This window comes from Dunckerocampus dactyliophorus, chromosome 18 (assembly GCF_027744805.1).
Source record: "Dunckerocampus dactyliophorus isolate RoL2022-P2 chromosome 18, RoL_Ddac_1.1, whole genome shotgun sequence".
Classification (NCBI taxonomy): Eukaryota; Metazoa; Chordata; class Actinopteri; order Syngnathiformes; family Syngnathidae; genus Dunckerocampus; species Dunckerocampus dactyliophorus.
Window position 1 is genome coordinate 13,454,208 of NC_072836.1, and position 18,501 is coordinate 13,472,708.

Below are 18,501 nucleotides of genomic sequence, written 5' to 3' on the forward strand. Positions count from 1 at the left end.
TCACAGTTCCACGACCAGGATGAAAACCACACTGCTCCTCCTGAATCCGAGATTCAACTATCCGGCGGATCCTCCTCTCCAGAACCCCTGAATAGACCTGACCAGAGAGGCTGAGGAGTGTGATTCCACAATAGTTAGAACACACCCTCCGGTCCCCCTTCTTAAAAAGGAGGACCACCACCCCGTTCTGCCAATCCAGAGGTACTGCCCCCGATGTCCACACGATGCTGCAGAGTCGTGTCTACCACGAACTCCGGGGCAGATATTATCCACCCTCGAGACCCTATCACTGGGAAGCTTCACCTCAGCAACCTCAGCCCAGAGATAGGACAGCCCATCGTGGAGTCCTCAGGCAGTGTTTCCTCAATGGAAGACGTGTCGGTGGGATTGAGGAGCTCTTTGAAATATTCTCTCCACCGGTCCACAACATCTTGAGTCGAGGTTAGCAGCATATCACACACACAGTGTGTGAATCTGGAGAATCTCTTCGAGGTCATCCAGAAAAAATTCTCCATGGCTTCCTCGACTCTTCCCACGTCCCAAGTCCCAAGTTTTTGCTGCGGTGACCGCCAGAGTCACAAACCGCTTGCCCTGTCAGTACCTGTCAGCTGCCTTCGGAATCCCATGGGCCAAAAAGGCCTGATAGAACTTCTTCTTGAGCTTGATGTCATCCCTCACCGCTGATGTCCATCAATGGGTTCTGGGGTCCACGACAGGCACGGACCACCTTATGGCCACAGCTCCGGTCAGCCGTGGCGGCAAAATGGAGGCACAGAACATGGCCCGCTCAGACTTAATATCCACTGCCTCCTTCGGAACACGATCAAAGCTGGAGGTTGAAACTCCTTCTGACAGGAGACTCTGCCAGACATTCCCAGCAGACCCTCTCAATGCACCATCAGCGCCAACTCACCACCAAAGTGGTGATCAGTTGGCAAGTCCACGGACACAACCACAAAGTCGATCATTTAACTGCGGCCCTGGGTGTCCTGGTGCCAAGTACACATGTGGGACACCCTTTTGCTGGAACATGGTGTTATATTGTTTAATTGTACATAGCATGTACTGTACCTATCTATACTCTTTCTTACAAATACAAATAAGCATAATATAATATAATAATAATGCGTAATCATATATTAAATATATTAAGTGCGATATCCTATTCTGAAATGATTCACTGATTTGATATTAACTCTACCAACTTCAGATGCCATTCAAAATGAATTTGATTTTTAGAGAAAGAATTGGAAGATTGATTGAAAAGGGTGACAGTTAGTGGTCACACATACAGTAGTAGTTTCCTTCCATGAAATACCTTAAGTGTGGAGATCATTAACTATCATCACATTTGTCATTGGAACAGTTTAATTGACTTTTGTCAAATACAGTAATTTTATGTACAGAAGAGGAACTTAGCGGTGGAGAATGAAGAAGCTGTACAATATTTACACATCAAAACAACAAATATGCTCTGCAAGGAATATCCTCTGGGAGGTCAAATCATTGGAGATATCAGTCAACAACAGACAGGTAAAAAGGACACACATTTAACACAGACATTTATCATTTCATGTTGCGCTTCCTTTCAGAAAGTCGTGCTTTAATTTTCTTAATTCTTTGTTTTTACAGGAATAACATCCCCTCTGTGACTGCATTTGAAAGAACAGACATAAATAACACAGGTTCGTTGAATTACATCAGCCCTGGACCTCAAGCGCAGGTATAAACAATAAAAGGACTATTACATAGTCAATCTTTTCACTAGTTTCACCTGTGGTGGTCTGAGAAGAGCAAACACTCCATTTTATGTATACTCCTTTAAAACATTTCCCAAAAAATATTTACAGCTATCAGTCCTTTTTTTTTTTTAGGATGTTCATTTTTTAAAAATGCCTTGTATAAATCATACAAACCATAATTATTGATACATTACTTATAGACAAGATGTGTTTGTATGTGTGTACATACTGTGGAAGCCTTCATGACATTTTTGACCTTAGTTTCACCATCATCCTTCACTCATCATTCACTCCGTCTCCAAGAGTGACTCATAGCACAAATATGTCAAAGGTTAAAAACCTTTTTACCAAAACATCAAAAGTGCCTCCTTCAATTTTTTTTCACAAACACGGGCTTTTACTGGCTGAACCGATGCCCTCATTCAGGCTTTGGCACTGAGGCTGAGCATCTCCATGAAGGAGCTAAAGAGGCTCTCCAGCCAGCTTTGGTTGGCCATGCACTGCTGCACCACCTCCTCCTGGCCGGGGTCGTCTGCTGCCTGCTCGATGCTGTCCGTCTGCACACAACACACAGATATTTCTCATTTCCAAAATACTGTCGGGCAAAAGAATAACATCACGAACTAGTAAAGTTTTTGGACTTCATTATGTCTCCCAAGTGGCAGTGCACCAAAGAAAAGGAGTGACTTGTGTGAGAGCGATAACCCCTGTTCCCCATTCACACCTAAGACTGTGTAAAACGAACGAGTCTCACGACCCTGGGGGGAAAAAATGGCTAATTGAGCCCATTTCATACAGTTTAACATAGGAGTGTACTAATTTTTTTTGTCGGGGGTTTAGACATTAATGGTTGTGTGCAATGTTCCCTCTAAACTACGCGTGTGCGCAATTGTGCACAAGAAATCCTTGCTGCGCAGCAAAATAAAATACAACCTGGAATGTAAATAAAATAAACACATATTTTATTCTGTACCATTTTGCAATGCAACTCCGTGAGTGACAGGCGACTACAAGCGGAAGCAACACAAAGACGAACACTGGCCAGCCTATAATGAGAGCCTGTTGGTACGTATTTACTTATGCAGCCAATCAATTCATTAACAGCGGCATGTACTACAGCATGCCGCTGTTTGGTAGGTTAGCGTATAGCTACTGAAGCAGGGAAGCTAAATTCTGCTGGCTAACCCTGTACAATAGTGAAACAAACGGAAATTGCCACAGCCACACACCAAGCTAAAGTAAAAAAAAAAAAAAAGTCCTCTAAGGTAGGGTCACCAACCCAGTACCAACCCAGTACCAGTGCCAAAACTGGGCCGAGGGAACCTTTCAGGCGCAATGTTAAAAAAAAAAAACACAAACAAAAATACATTTGGAAATAAATACAATTTTAAGTAAATGCATATCAATTTTGGAAATATGGGCCATTATTTTGTTCAAAAAAATAATATAGTTTGAAGTTTTTGCATGTTTATGTTGTTTTTTGCGAGTATCCCACTTTGTTTGACAGTCCATGAACACACCATTGTACGTGCGCTAGCCTTCTCCCACTCTGCACAGATTGTCAACTATACTGTATTTTTATCGGATTTTTTTCACTTCATATTTGCTCCCAAATGCTGATACCCTGTGGGAATGCATAAAGGTAAAGTTTTATGACGTTATTGTGTGCTAATGTGTATATATGTTCTGTGCACAGCTTCAAGTTAATTCATGCTAGCACACTGCCTGTTACCACACACATCAAGCAGCGGCGCTATAATCTTCTCTCTGAAAAACAAACTCCAAGCTTATGGTGGATGGTGGGTCTGTGTTCACTTTGTGCTTTTAATTTGATGTTGTTCCTGTCTTAGTTTTACACAATACATACTAAATTTGATAAATGACATCGCTATACGACACCCCCCCCCCGTCCGCGGAGATTTGTGGGAACACGAGCCGGGCCGTTGGTCCAAAAAGGTTGTGGACCACTGCTCTAAGGTGTACTGGCTGTCGGAGTATGTCGGAACAAAAGAACAAGAGCTGAATAGGGATGAGATTTTTTCTTTTTCAAAAGAGGGCTGCTCTGACCCAGTTTTCTGAGTGAAAAGTGTGGACTAAATAAGTGCATTAACCGTGCATGTGGTACTGGCGTGCTTTTATTTTGATGGCTGGACAGGATACAGGAAGTGTAACGCCAAGTTTGCACGAATGATGCCGAAGGGACCCGAAAGTAGTTGTTTCTTTCAGTTGAGTTTTTTTTTTTTAATTATTTAAATATTTTATTTATACAGAATTAAACATATGCAGCAAATGTGTTATCACTTTCATGTACATTTCCAGAATGAAATAGTACCAGAATAGGCGGCTGCAAAACGGAAAGGAAATAAGGAAATAACAGTAGCCATAATTAACAAAATAAATGGAAAATGAAATGATAAACTAGGTGTTTCCTGCAAGATTTAGATCATTCATTGGATGAGATAGTTTTTGTGTTTTGTCTGAGGTGGACCAAACCGAAAGCTACTTTGTGAAATACGCCTTGCTGACCTTTTGAACCCCCTCATATACAAAATACCACAGAATGGAAGTTGGACTACCTCAAGTTCTCAGGTTTGGGACGGGTGTGACACTACAAGTGTGCACGTCTGATGGCGCTCAGAGATCCAAGGAATGCTCAGGTCGTTTGTTTGTATGCTCAGACACTTTAAAAATTAGAGGGAACATTGGTTGTGTGTTGTGTTATTTGAGGGCACAGTAACCGTACACTGTTATCCAGGCTGTACACTGACTACTACATTGTGTCAAAGTGTCGTTTCTTGAGTGTTGCCCCATGAAAAGATGATTGTGACATCCTGTAGTAACAAAGCTGCATTCTTACCTCCTTTTTGCAGTGCAGGAAGGTGTGATACTTGTAGTGGTGAAGGGAATGATAGAGACTGTAGATACGGCACGTTTCAATGGAGATCTTTAGATCCTGAAAATGTAATGCAACAGAGAAAAATGTACAATTTTTAAGCAAGTGTGAAAAATATTAAGTGTGACTAGAATGGAACACGTTTGCGATGAGGGAGGTCAGTCGGGGCACATTCCGAAATCAACGCTGACAATTGCTGAGCTGGTTACTCAAGACTGGGTTGACTTTTGGCCATTTTCCTGCAATGGTTGCTTTTGATAGAGAGAATGCGGTGATGATGCAACAGCTGCGAGAGCATGTCATGAAATTGCAATGAGTGCTTTTGACCTCTTGGGGTCAGTAAAGATTCATTCTGATGATGACTCATCGCAAACTCATATGGTCAAAGTAGAGCAGAGGTGTGCAGCACCGCTGCCATTTTCTGCACACAGATCATTTGTATTGGTTATTGTAAAAATGCACTTAAATCAATATTTATTCAATATTCAACTCATTTGCTTAGTCACCATATTAAAAGCAAAGATGTCACTCTTTTTTTGTGGGTTTTGCGGGTCAAAAAATGTGCATAATTTAACAGTGCATGTCATTTTTTAAAAGGCTAAGAAAATGTTATTCATATACAGTCGTCCCGCATTTATCACGGTTAATTGGTTCCAGACCGATCATAGTTAGAGCATGGAAAACCTGTTTATGATTTTACAAATACACCTTTAGAGCATAATTAGAGCCCTGTAGACATGAAATAACACCCCTATAGTCACCGTTACACTGCTATTATTCTTTGTTTACACCACATGACGCATCTACCCACTAATGCATTTCACTCCAGAGCCCTTTAAAGCCATTAAAACGGCCACAAGGTGGCAGAAGTGCATTTGATAAGAACTCGACAGGGATCATGCAGATGGAAAAATCACACACGACAGGAAGGAGGAAGTGAGAAAGTGTGGAGGAGTGCAGCGTGCAGAAGGTTACGCAATGGAGGGAAATTTTAACACATGCATGCTCGCGCACATAGTGCACACACATGGTTCAGTTCCAAATGCGAAAATTGTAAACAGTTCATGGTTTTATATTTGTAAATAAATTATTATTTTGTTGTAAAACAACCCCTTTTTGTGTTGCTCATGTTGTGGTATGGTTTAGAGAATTGAGCTGTCAAAACAGCAAAAAATTGTGTCAAAGTTATGCTTGAAATGTATCTTTTCACAAAAAGCTGTTTTTCTCCCTTTCTTAGTTGGGAACTGATATTTTCCTGAAACTTACCTCTGTTCTACTGCTGATTACTAATGAACAGAAAAAGGTAGAAACAACCTTTTTTTTCCTGATGAAATGCGGGAGTCTAATCTTTCTTTTGGTATTATTCTGTGTGCCTTGAAAGATCAGTCAAAATCATCTAAAATGACCGGTACTGAAGGGGTTGTCTTTTGAAAAATGGCTGGGATTGAATGAGTTAATTTGGAATTTGGAATTCGGAGCGTCGCTACGATGCATGCTGCCACCTAACAGATAGCGCCAACGCATTTGTGGTGGCTCCAATGTCACAAATAAGTGAACGAATGGGAAAGGGTGTACCCCGCCTGTCGCCCCAAGACAGCTGGGACCCTAGCGAGGACAAGCGGTACAGAAAATGGATGGATGGATGTTTGAAGGCACATCTCGGTTAGCAAACCCACAAACCAGATGAGATCATAAAGGACTGAAAGCATGAGAGCAGCGGTTTTCAAAGTGTGACGTGGGCAGTGGAGACACATTCTTCCATAGCATATGCTCTTAAAAGCAGGCTCGAGTTCCACACTTTAATAAAACCCAAGGATTTAGAAACAATCAAAAATAAGTTCAAACTTGTGCACCCAATTTTTGTTTTTAAAAATTCATTGAAGAAGTATGTCCTATCGTACCTTACAATCATTCCACATTGGGAAAAAAAAATACATAAATGTATTCATTACTATTTATTTATTTGTTACCATATAATAAATAAATTATACAGCAGCGACTTACTTGTTGCTTAGGAATGCTCCTCTTGCCGTGGTTTAGGGTTTTGCGGTTGTAACCTTCACCGCCAAGGCGAACTTTAACAGTTCCAGACTCCAGCGGGTCTGCCGTCATTTTGGGGAACACATGAAGAGCCTCCTAGCGAGAGTTGGGAGAAAACGTGTAACTTCAGCTGAACATGATTTATCTCTTGCGGTTCATTTTCAAATGACATGATTTACCTGGTGCTGAGAACTCATGTTGATCCTCCTCAACAATCTCTTCTTTTGCTCACTCAGCATGCTGTCTATCTTCCTCATGGGGGGCAGGTATAACTCATCTAGTAGAAATAAAATAAAACAATACAACATTTTATGATGTTATTCTTCGTCTATATTAGGGGGGGTCCAAACTTTTTCCACTAAGGGCCACATAGTGAAAAATGAAAGGATGCAAGGGCCACGTTGATATTTTGTAAAGCACACATGCAGATATGCTAAGAAGGTACATAAATTTCAAGAAAAAACTGAACCTCAGCTTTGTGGCGCAGGTGAAAAAGCACATTATTAGTATCATCTTTTTCCCCGTTTTTGCTGTTGTTTTTTTGTGTTAATTTTCCAAATTTTCTTCTAAAATAATCTTTGCAAATCTGCTTTTCATAATATCACGACTTTATTCCCGTAATATTTTGACTTTATTTCCATAATATTCTAACTTTTTCCCCCAACCTGTTTTCCCCCAAAATTACAACTTAATTTTTGGTTTTCTTTGTTTCTTATTATATTACGACTTAGCTTATTTTTTTCTTTAATATTTCAACCCTATGCTGCTACAATGACATTATTATTACTCATAATAATATTTGTATTTATTTTTATTATATTATTTATATTGTAATATGTTTATTCCCGTAAAATTGTGACATTTTTCTCGGTAGAATACTCTGCAGTTTTTTTGTATTTTTTATTTTCCAACTATTTAAACTTTGTTCTTGTAAATTTTCTTCTCCTTATTATGACTTTATCGCCATTATATTTTTACTTTATTTTTGTAACATTTTGGAACTTTTTCCGCCACCTAATTTTCCAAAAATTACATCTTTGTTTTGTTTACTTAAACAAAATAAACTTAAAAAAAAATAATAATAATAATTTTTTTTCTTTAATATTTTAACTTTATGCTAGTTAACTAATTCAATCCCAGCCATTTTTTCAAAAGAAAACCCCTTCGGTACCGGCCATTTTAGCCAATTTTGATTGATCTTTCCAAGCACACAGAATATTGTGTTCTATAGCTATGTAAACATGGAAGCTACCAAAAGTAAGACTAGACTCCCTTTTTTCCATCAGAAAAAAAAAGTTTGTTTCTAACTTTTTTCATTCTTTAGTAATCAGCAGTAGAACATAGGTAAGTTTCAGGAAAATATCAGTTGCAGACTAAAAAAGGAAGAAAATCAGCTTTTAGTGAAAAGATACATTTCAAGCATAACTTTCACTTTGGCACATATTTTTTTGCTTTTGTGACAGCTCAAATATCACAACATAACTATGTCACAACGGGGTACACCCTGGACTGGCCAGCCAATGGCAGGGCACATATAGACAAACAACCATTCACACTCACATTCATACCTATGGACAATTTAGAGTCGCCAATTAACCTAACATGCATGTATTTGGAATGTGGGAGGAAACCGGAGTACCCGGGGAGAACATGCCCAAGTCTTCCCGATCTCCCGACTGTGTGGCCAACATGCTAACCACTCGGCCACCGTGCAGTCGCATAAAACAAAATTCCCTTTGAAAATGAAAGGGGAATTTTTACACATTTCTCAGCCAAGTCAAACTATTCCAACACGAAAGTAGCCTCAGCTTATTCAGGATATTCGAGTTATCTATCACTACGCACACTAGAGGTCCCGCATTGTGGTTCCCAGAGTGGTCCTGGGGGGTGGAGGATGCATTGACTTTAAGAACGGTCTCTCCACAATGTTCTGAGCAGGACTACCTGAGATATTACAAAAACAAGCCAAGGCACGTTCTCTTGTTGTATCCTTCCATGAGACTTCTCACCGTCTGTGTCCTCCAGGGCTTGAATCATGTCAGGGTCGAGTGCTGTGCTGACCAACATCTCCACGTAGCTCCTGAACATCTCCCTCATTGCCCGGTTGTTGACTCCAACCCGCAGAGGTCCTGAAATAAATCAAGAATTCCCGCTGAGCTCATGAACTGTGCTAAAGTTGGGGATGGATCCAGTGAGATGCTGACCTTCATCTTCACTGGGGTAAGAGGAGTCAGAGTCTGAGGAGGAGGAAGGCACCTCCTTTAGCCACTTCTTCCTCTTCTTTGGAGGAGGTTCTGTCTTGTCTTTAGATGTCTTGCTTCTGGACTGACGGGCCATCTTCTTTTCAACTGTTCTTTCTTCTTCCTTCACACACTGCAGTGGACCTCCTTTTGCCTCCAGGACCTCTTTTGCTCCACTGTCTCTCCTCACCTCCTTTTGGTTCTCCTTATGCCTCTCCCTCTCTGTGACACCTGTTTCTGACCGTCTCTCTTTCTCTTGATCTCTATCACACTGTTCTCGGTCTCTCTGTTGTCTATCTTTCCACTCCCTACCCTGTTTCTCCTTTTCCGTCTTCTCCCGCTCCTGCTTCTCCTTTTCCTGTTCTTCCTTTTTCTTGCATTCACTCTCCTGTCCATCTCTTTCTTTTTGTTCTTTCTCGTATTTTCCCATGTCCCTATCCTTTTCCTCCCTCCGCTCCTTCTCCCTTCTTTCGTTGTCCCGTTTGAGGAGCGCCGTTTTGTCCCTGTCTTTGCGCTCCCGCTCTTTCTGCTCCCTATCCCGCCTCTCCTTTTGCTCTTTTTCCGCAATTTCTTTTACTCTTCTATCCCTCTCTCTCTGCTCCCTGTCCTGTTTCTCTTTTTTCTCCCTCTCCACCTTGTCCTTCCGCTCTCTTTCAACTTTCTCCCTTTGCACCCTCTCTCCTTGCTCCTTTTCTTGTTCTTTCTGCTCCTTTTGTCTTTCCCTGTCCCTCTCGTCTCTGTCCAGTCGCGGTGGGGTTTGGTTGTGGGTGGCAGGCAGTTGTTTTGGCAGTGACTGCCGCCTGTCAATTAAAAAAAAGCAAAACAGATTGAACAAGCCGTCCTAGCAAGCAGTTGTCGACATAAGACTAGGCTTTCTCTTCAGGTCTGTCCCCTAAGAAGAACCAGTAAGGGTACCTAAAAACATATGTTGTCACCCATATGTCAAAGTACAAATAATATGGCCCGTTATTAGTGAAAAATATGCATATTAAGCACATTTTATGTATTTTTGTTTAAATTAAGCATTTCCAAGCATAAAAATGACTAAATGAACTAAAAAACAAATATAGGGCATTCAGAAAATGCATTCAAAGACACTATGTAGTAGTTTACACTGGTCACTAGGTGTCAGTAATGTTACTGTAATGTTCAGTGCGATACACAAACGTCAGACTTGAACAACAGGCTTTTATTGCAGGTTTGAATTATCTCCCATCATAATCCCATAATCCCTAATAACACTGGCAACAGTTGCTGCAGTAACCCACGCCAAACTAAAACTCAACTCCGAACCCCCGACGTCACTTCCTGTCCGCACACCACTCAGCTCCCTTAGGAAAGACATTTATAATAACAAACACAAGCACAATTTATTTCTTAAATGACTCATTTACTCTTATTATGTCTACTATATTGGGTAATACAAGTTACTATAGGGGTGTTAGTTCTTGTCAAGAGGGCTCTAATAATGTTAAAAAATGTATTTAGAAGGTCATAAACAGGTTTTCTATGCTCTAACTATGAAAATACGATTAACAAGGGATTACTGTACGGTGGAACCTTGGTTAGCATCATTAATCTGTCCCAGAAGGTCCGACTCTACTCTAACCAAATCATTTTTCCCATAAGAAATAATGTAAATCCAATTCATCTGTACCAGATGACGGAGCTGACTTCTGCTTCCTGTTTCCGTGTATTAGCATGGTAATAGGCTGATAACAAGGAAGTTTTGTGATAAACATTAAAAACACAGTTGGAATCACATAGTGTATTAATAATACCATATTGTACAATAACCGTAAAATGTACACAAACCGAGGCAAAATTTTGCCGTAAAGTTAACCGAATAACATGCTAACCAGGACATACGCTAAACTAGGTTCCACCGTATCTTCTTTTGATGCAACTTCTTTCTGTTTCGCCTCTTTTGTGATGTAATTAATTTGCAAATGGTGATGTATAAGAGTTTCAGTCGGGAAGCCATTCTTGACCAGCTATGCCCTCTGTATGTTATCTGACCCCTTTGCAAAGGTAATAAACTGCACAAGTTCCATGTCTGTATTTCAGACATCCTCTTACTTAGTTAGGGTAGAATTTTTTCCACAAAAGTAGCCATTTAGTACATGTGTCTTTCACCAGAGACATAAAGGGAATGGACGATAAAGGATTTTTGAAACCTCGTAAATGCGCAAAACTTTCTTCCGGTGGCCAAAAAAAATGTAATGGGTTCATTTTGTTACAGAGTTCCGGACTTTGTAGTTGTAGAAAGGGTTGCTGAGAAGTCTACCAAGAAAGAACCTTTGGTCCCTTGCCGAAGCTTCGAAAGGTAAGTGGCAGTCCCATTTTGCCATAACCACAAATGTGCTTCAACTAAAACACACGAGGGACACTGAAGTTAACAATACTAGAACACATTTTTCACAGTGACGACAACAAAAGCGGTGGACCGTGTACTGCACGTTGACGCTGACTTTTAGTAATAAGAAGAACACGGTGGACCAAGACTTGATGAGTCGGGTTGTAAACATAAAACAGGGTCGACTTAAACGTCAAATATCCGTCGATCTATCAGTGATGTTTAAGCAAGTGCAGTTGATGAATATTGCTTGAATATTTTGCCCAATTTTCGATTATCTCACCACCTGACTTACCTCAGCGTCAGACCAGTTCTGTGCCATGGCTTTCTGGAACACACTCTGACATAGTCTTTCTTGTTGACATTCTCCAAGAACTTCACGTACAAACGCTGATATCGCATTTTGGCATCACCAAAATAACCCAGATACTGAGGGAAGAGATAGTAAACAGTCAGGAAACATTTTCTCCGTAAAAAAAATCATTTTAAAAAAGTAGTCAGGGTGAATGCTGAGATATAGTTGCATTTGAAATAGTTCCAACCACATTTTAAAGTACATTTATTTTCACAAAAATTAAATTGTTCATGTTTTGTTGGCTTATTGCATACGACTACTACTTAAATAGTATTTACAATTAAAGTTGAATACTTTTGAGTGCAATTGTATGCTTTTTTTGTCTTCTATCACTGCACAAGCTTTCTGTCAGTATACTTTCTGTCAGTATTTACATTTTTTATTTTGCATTCTTATTTGCGTATTTTATTTTCTTCACTTCTGCATAAGATATATTTTTTATTGGAGCACAATCTCTGTTCTTTTCTCTCCCCAGTAGGAAATTGTGACACATAGGGGTGTAACGATTCGTTTTAATATCAGTTCAATTTGTATCATGATTCGCGGTTGCCGACACGATTCATACCTAATATTTTGACGGTGTTAACGTCATCATTACGTTAAATATTTTTAAAATATGTGTCTACAGCAATTCATTTTCAACATAACGTCATTGCCACTTTGAGTCTTTGCATCCACCTTTAAATTACACAGATTTTGCTAAGCTTATATTCATCTAAAAATGGAAATGCATTGATATCGGACCACTTTTTTTTTCTCGGCGCACCCTGCTCTAGTCACACCGATGACAGAGGACGTGCTGTCACTCACCCTGGTCCTTCCCTCAAATCAACTCTCCTTGCCCCTTCCTGCCCGAGCTGCATCACAAACTCAACAAAACGTGAGATTCACTCGTGCACCCCGTGGGTTTCACTGGCTCACGCGCTGACTAAAACTCAAGTTTCACTGACTCACAGGTAGTCGACAGAGACTCAAGTTTCTCACAGGTTGTTGCACGTGAGCGAGTTTCTGCGCATGCTCTCTGTGACGAGTGGCTCGAGTACCTGATTCACTACCCAATCGGAAGAACTCAAGTCAGGAAAATGATTCACGTTTCCCATCACTAATGGTCTGTGAGCTGTAAGAATGACATCATCAACTGGATGCTTCCTGAAATGCTCTTTTTACCTTTGGGAAACAAAACTGTTTTGGAGCGAGTGTAATCAGTATTTGGATTGGTAGAGTCAGCCTCTCCTTTACAGCAGCATGCACCAACAATTCTCGGGGTGAATTTTTGTCCGTTCATCCAGCATTTTTGCCCATGAATCAGCACAGTGGAACCCATTTAAGTCGACATCCTCACGTCAGCATAAGTCAGTTGTTGGCGTAACCCGAATAAATGGCTGCTATCTTTGAATGTCAGTGGCAGTTCCCTTCCGGTTGCCCCTCCAACCCGTCCTCATTTGTTTTTATTGATTCGGTTGCCGACTTAAACGGGTTTAACTGTCTTGATTTTTCCCCCGTAGCATGGAGTAAGTCTACCGGAAAACTCACATTACTCGTAGCACAGAACTGCCTTTGACCATCTTTAATCTCAGGGCTGAATTTCTGAAGCAAGGCTTTCTGCACCCTCCAGATTGGTGGGGGTTCCCGTCCGGTCTGCAAGGCCATCTGATGAAGCAAAACCAACAGTATGTGCTATTTATGGTAGGTTATTTATTCTCCATGCATACTTCCCATGAGCTATGGAGCAACTCACCTTGAGTGTCCCGATGTCCTCTGTTCGAACGACAAACTCATCTCGTTCACGGAAGATTCCCTCGCCTCCACTCTCGCTGTCCTCTTCCTCACTCTCGCCAGCGATTGCGGCATCAGCCTGTTTCTTAGCCAGGTGCAAGGCAGTAAGCCGTTGCGATGCTGGGGCCTCTTCTGGGGTTGGAGGGGAGGAAGAGGATGATGGCGAAGCAGATGATGGGGAGGAGGGGGAAGCCTGTCCGGCTTCAGGTTCCTGGTCCTGGTCCTGGTCCTGGTCCTGGTCCGAGCATGATGGGGGAGGTGTGGTGGATGGAGGGGGTATGGAGTGGGTCTGGGGAAGGTTGGAGAGGGGTGATGAGGGGATGGCAGGAGGAGAAGTGGAGGGGGGTGGCGAGGTGCCGGCAGTTGGAGCTTGTTGGTAGGAGACGTGGTGTTGCTCAGAGGGAGGATAAGGGGGATCCACCTCGTCATCCTCCGGGATCGGATGCGGGGAGGGCACACAAGGACACGCGGGAGGGTGGGGCGAGGGTGAAGAGTATGTGGGTGGTGAGGGTGAAATGGATGGTGATGCAGAAAGAGGCGCAGGAGCCCGCGCAGGGCTTGATGGAGCACCTGGAACACAGGAGGGGGAGGAAGTCATCTTCACTTTCTGCTCATGAATGTTACATGGAAGTCACTCCCTTGGTTTGGTGGATTTGAGTACATACTGTAGCACAATAATACAACTACAACCAACAAGTCGTCTAACTCACCAAAAAGTCATTCACCTGCATCGCAAGTCAAATAAAAAAAAAATGTCATTGATACAGCAAAAGAAACCAAGTTAACCTGCTGGTTTTGTAAGTTTATTCCTTACAAACATATATAAACAGTACACAATTTGTATGGTGGGTTTCTTGTAACCAAGAGAGACATGAAAAACCCAGAATAAGGGTTATCAATGAATTTGTAATTTGATAGAGGGAATATGTGAAATAGACATTTTTATGGGCGTATCAATTACTTGGGATTTTTTTGCCCATTCGGTGACGGTCTGGGAAAGTCAACACCTGCAAAAAGAGGGGCTCTACTTACATTTTGATTAGCTGAGAAAACTCACATACCGTACTTAGCCTGCCTTACAGTGAGTGTGGTGTGTGGTGTCCATTTCAACCATTCGTGGTTCGTTTTCCAGGGTGGAATGATTCTATATGCATTTTGTTTACAATACGTAGCTAATTCAGGTGTCCCTGCTTACGAGCGTTCCAAATTAGGCTAATCAAATGGTTCGCTGCTTCTCAGAAAAAAAAGTATCTTGGGTAGCTAAAAGAAGGGGGGAAAATACACTTAATGTATGTAAAAATAAATAAATAAATAAAAGAGTGTTCATGGCTGAGAAGCCATCTAAAGAACTAAGCCCTACCAGAGAAACAAAAAAATAAGAACAGAACCAGGTCTTACTGCACTGTTCGGATTAAGGATCAAGTCCAGCCGGCTCATAAATCACAAGCGCTCTAGTAAGACCAGTCAGTGATTTACCTAGAACGCAATGAGTCAACCAGCCACATGCACTATTCTCCTGAGCTTGGATAGCACATAGGGCAACTTGCCAGTCCTTGAAATTATCCTTGACCATCTTCAGCGATTTAAAAAACAAGATTTGGGTGCACAATTTAGAATTTATTTAGGCTTTTCTCTAATTTACGCAGGGTTCAAATTCTACATACAGCATATACTGTACACATTCAGCTAAATCTTTTCATAAATGCTGGTGAAGTTGCTAGAATGTCTTTTAACTTGACAAGGCCAAACCCTGTCGCTTTTGCCTGTTTCGTTTTGTTTTTTCAGGTGTTACAGTGGTCGTCCCCCAACCGGAAGGCTGCTGGTTCGATCCTCAGTCACGTTATTAGATAAATGTTTTTAACTGCTTAAGATGATGTTGTAGTGTAGATGTTTGAGGTTGTCTAATTCTTTAATCACCGACCCCTTCTATTTATGCTCGTCGCATTTGACTGAGTGCCAACTTTGCATGCATCCGTAGACCACCGTTCGCTGGTGGAAATTACTGATTCAAAGTTACTAGCACTAATGTAAGTCAGGTGTTTGTGACGATAAGGGGACTTTTAAATTATTAGCAATAGAGTGTTGGTATTGCGGCAATCATTCTGCGGCCGTACTGCTATCTTACTTAATTTGTTGGGGTTCTCCTCACTCTAAACATCTGTATGGTGCATCACTCACGACTCTATCACTCTATATAGACAACCCTAGTTGAAAACCCTGCTATGGCACATATTTACTATCATTATTGTTTTGTTTTTTCATATTGGCCAGCCCACTGAAGGCCCAGGTACCAAATGCACCACCTGCCACAACTGGAACACCAGTGTCACAGTCCACAGTGAAGCCAGTTTTACATCTTCATAGACTGAGGAGATGCCAACCAAGAACAAAGCCCCTGCTCTGAAATTTCCAGCCCACATTGTTAAGCCAGATGCCTTCTGGACAGACGTTTGATGGTGAGACGAGCTCAAGATGAAGCTATTTGGACCTAACGACAAGAAGTATGTTTGGAGGAGTCAAGGTGAGGCTTTCAAACTTAAAAACACTGTAGCAAATGTGGTAACATCATGCTTTGGAGCTGTTTTCCTACCTGTAGTACTGATGCACTACACAAAGAACAACCTGTGATGTCAAATAACAAGGCAAATGTGAGATACAAGCTCTGATTACAACTTTTTGATAGTTTTACCACAAGCTAACAAAATATTATCATATTAACAATGGCGGCATGGGCTAGGCATACTCGGCCATGAAAATCTACCACTGGATGCTGACCACTAGGGGGAGTGAAAAAACAAGCTGTCATTCATGCATTCATTCATTTTACAGCAGGGGTCTCAAACGCACTTCAACTGGGGGCCACTGGAGGTAGAGTCTGGCTGCATCAAGTATTCAGTCACGTTTCAACCAAGCACACTCACTCACAAACGCATTCCCCGTGACTGGGGTGATGCCGGACTGTGGAACTTGTTTTGTAAAAAGTTACTAAAGTTATGTGTTTTGAGTGAACAAAGTTGTTATTTATTATTCCCCAAAGTAGTATTAGTTGCCGTTTGTGTGTTGTGTGTGTGTTTACTGACCTGTTACATGTTGTGCTGTCATTTTTGTCTTAGCACTGTGATTGGAGTGTTCGGAGTGATCGGAGTGTTCTCTCTCGTGACGCCTCTGTTCATTTGTGAGTAACAATCTCAGTGCGAGTTCAGTGATAGCTATTGCTGGCCCAACTAAAGAGTCGCTTCCTTTATGCAAGCTCACCATCTCCCCAGGGTGTGTGGGGCCGCACCTACACTAAACTCCGATGTTAACTCGGGGGCCACAAAATATGGCCCGCAGTTTATTTGCGGCCAATGAGCTTGGGACCCCTGTTTCATAGCATTGTTGATCCTACTCGGAGTCAAGGGTGAGGTGAAGCTTAGCTAACCTTGGGTGAGAGATGGGCTACACTCTGGACTAGTCGCCAATATGATTTCACTCCACACGTAGAAGGCCAAGTCAGATTAGAACCCCAGAACCTTCTGGCTGTGAGACAGAGATGCTAACCACACTTCCACCATCCAGTCAATAGGCTCTGATGATTAATCTATGACTGACTGGCAATATTTGTATTGTAATACTTCACATCAAAACCCACAAACAGAAAATAAATACAAATATGTTAATTGGCGATATAGTAATTGCCTCCGCAACCATTCATCTAAACGTTTAAATGATTAATACTTATTTCTCATCACTGCTACACCACTACACACATAGTACTGCAGACAGTTCGGCCACTTTTCTTTTCATATTGGTAATAAAACTTGACGGCAGGTGGCAGCAAGGATCCTGCGCTGAAAATACAGTAACCATGGCAACGGCTGCCCTGGATGAAATCATGAAGGAGGAGGACTGCTTCCAAATTATTCAACGTCACCTGAAATCATCAGCTAGATAGCGGCAACTTGGACACAGATGTGTAACATCCAAACACATCAAAACCGCTTTTGGAATGGATAAAGCAGGCTAAACATGAAGCTTCTGGAACACCCTTCTCAAAGACCCGAGTTAAACTCGTGTGGACTATGCTTGAAAGGTAGTCCATGCGCATGACCAAAAACTGGACTTTGTCCGGCCAAGATGATTGGTGACATATCCAGCCAGACTTATGCCTCAAGCTTACTGGTGGCTACAAGAAGCAAGATGAAACATGGCTAAGGGATAATTAGCCAAATATTAGTAGGTGTATATGTATAGATTTGATCCTGTGTGAATTAGACACAATTCTATTCAATTTTTTTTTTTTTTTTTTTAAATCATTCAATACCTAAGACGTAGTTATACATTTTTATAAACCCGAACACATACTTGTAGAAAGATCAGTCAAAATCAGTCAATGGCCGGTACTGAAGGGCTTGTCTTTTGAAAAATGGCTGGGATTGAATGAGTTAAATATCATTCAAGATGGAGAAAAACATTGGTTCAAATAAATCATTAAGGGCCCAAAATTGATATACAAACTTTATGACCTTCTAAATGTGGTTTTTAACATTATTAGAGCCCTCGAGACATGAAATAACACCCCTATAGTCATCTTTACATTCATATTACCCAGTATAGTAGATATACTCAGAGAAATAAGCCCTTTAAGACATAAATAAGACTTGTGCTTGTGTGTGTTGCAATAAATCTACTCCGGACGAGTGGAGGACAGAAAGTGACGTCAGGGAGTTGAGTTTTAGCGTGGAGTGGATGACGGTTACAACAGTAGCCCATAGTGGTGTCATAAGGTCTCCCGATATTAAAACGTGACAAGATTTCTCATTCAGGCCTTGGCCGATAATTAATGAATTAATTAATCACACAATTGATGAACATGCACTTGAAAATGATGCTGGCCTCAGTGTATGCAAATCTGTTTTCCTAGCCTCCCGCCTCCGAACAGGCAGGACGAGGATTCACTCTGTGCACTGGTTTCAGCAGCTTGGCGGGTTTGCTGCATAGAACAGCGGCATGAACGGAGTGCGCCCTTTTGTCAGTCATACAGTCTTTTTGTCTCGGTGGGTGGAGGCAGGGCCGGTAGCATATGAAGAGTGCAGAAGAGTGTAACGTAGTAGAAATTA

At 41.5% G+C, this 18,501-nt stretch overlaps 1 protein-coding gene and 1 long non-coding RNA gene across 5 annotated transcripts in view; one reads left to right on the forward strand and one right to left on the reverse strand.

Annotated features, from left to right (window-relative positions):
* Positions 1-1,562: 1,562 nt before the first annotated feature.
* prr12b (proline rich 12b) overlaps positions 1,563-18,501 on the reverse strand; it is a 40,088-nt gene continuing 23,149 nt past the window's right edge. For both annotated transcript variants that reach the window (XM_054759089.1, XM_054759088.1), the window contains exons 8-16: positions 13,365-13,972; positions 13,160-13,276; positions 11,567-11,700; positions 8,880-9,715; positions 8,685-8,804; positions 6,855-6,952; positions 6,640-6,771; positions 4,600-4,695; positions 1,563-2,299 (exon numbers count right to left, since the gene is read on the reverse strand). In XM_054759089.1, coding sequence (XP_054615064.1) covers positions 2,165-2,299; positions 4,600-4,695; positions 6,640-6,771; positions 6,855-6,952; positions 8,685-8,804; positions 8,880-9,715; positions 11,567-11,700; positions 13,160-13,276; positions 13,365-13,972 — 2,276 coding nt within the window. In that variant the 3' untranslated portion in view covers positions 1,563-2,164. The remainder of the gene's footprint in view (positions 2,300-4,599; positions 4,696-6,639; positions 6,772-6,854; positions 6,953-8,684; positions 8,805-8,879; positions 9,716-11,566; positions 11,701-13,159; positions 13,277-13,364; positions 13,973-18,501) is intronic.
* LOC129170936 (uncharacterized) lies at positions 3,157-17,875 on the forward strand. Of its 3 annotated transcripts, none has more exons than XR_008566705.1 (5): positions 3,157-3,384; positions 8,701-8,895; positions 11,158-11,241; positions 15,674-15,923; positions 16,232-17,875. It is a non-coding gene; the product is annotated as an uncharacterized LOC129170936 (long non-coding RNA). The 3 variants fall into 3 exon arrangements; XR_008566706.1 differs by having other exon boundaries at positions 16,516-17,875; XR_008566704.1 differs by having other exon boundaries at positions 15,674-17,875.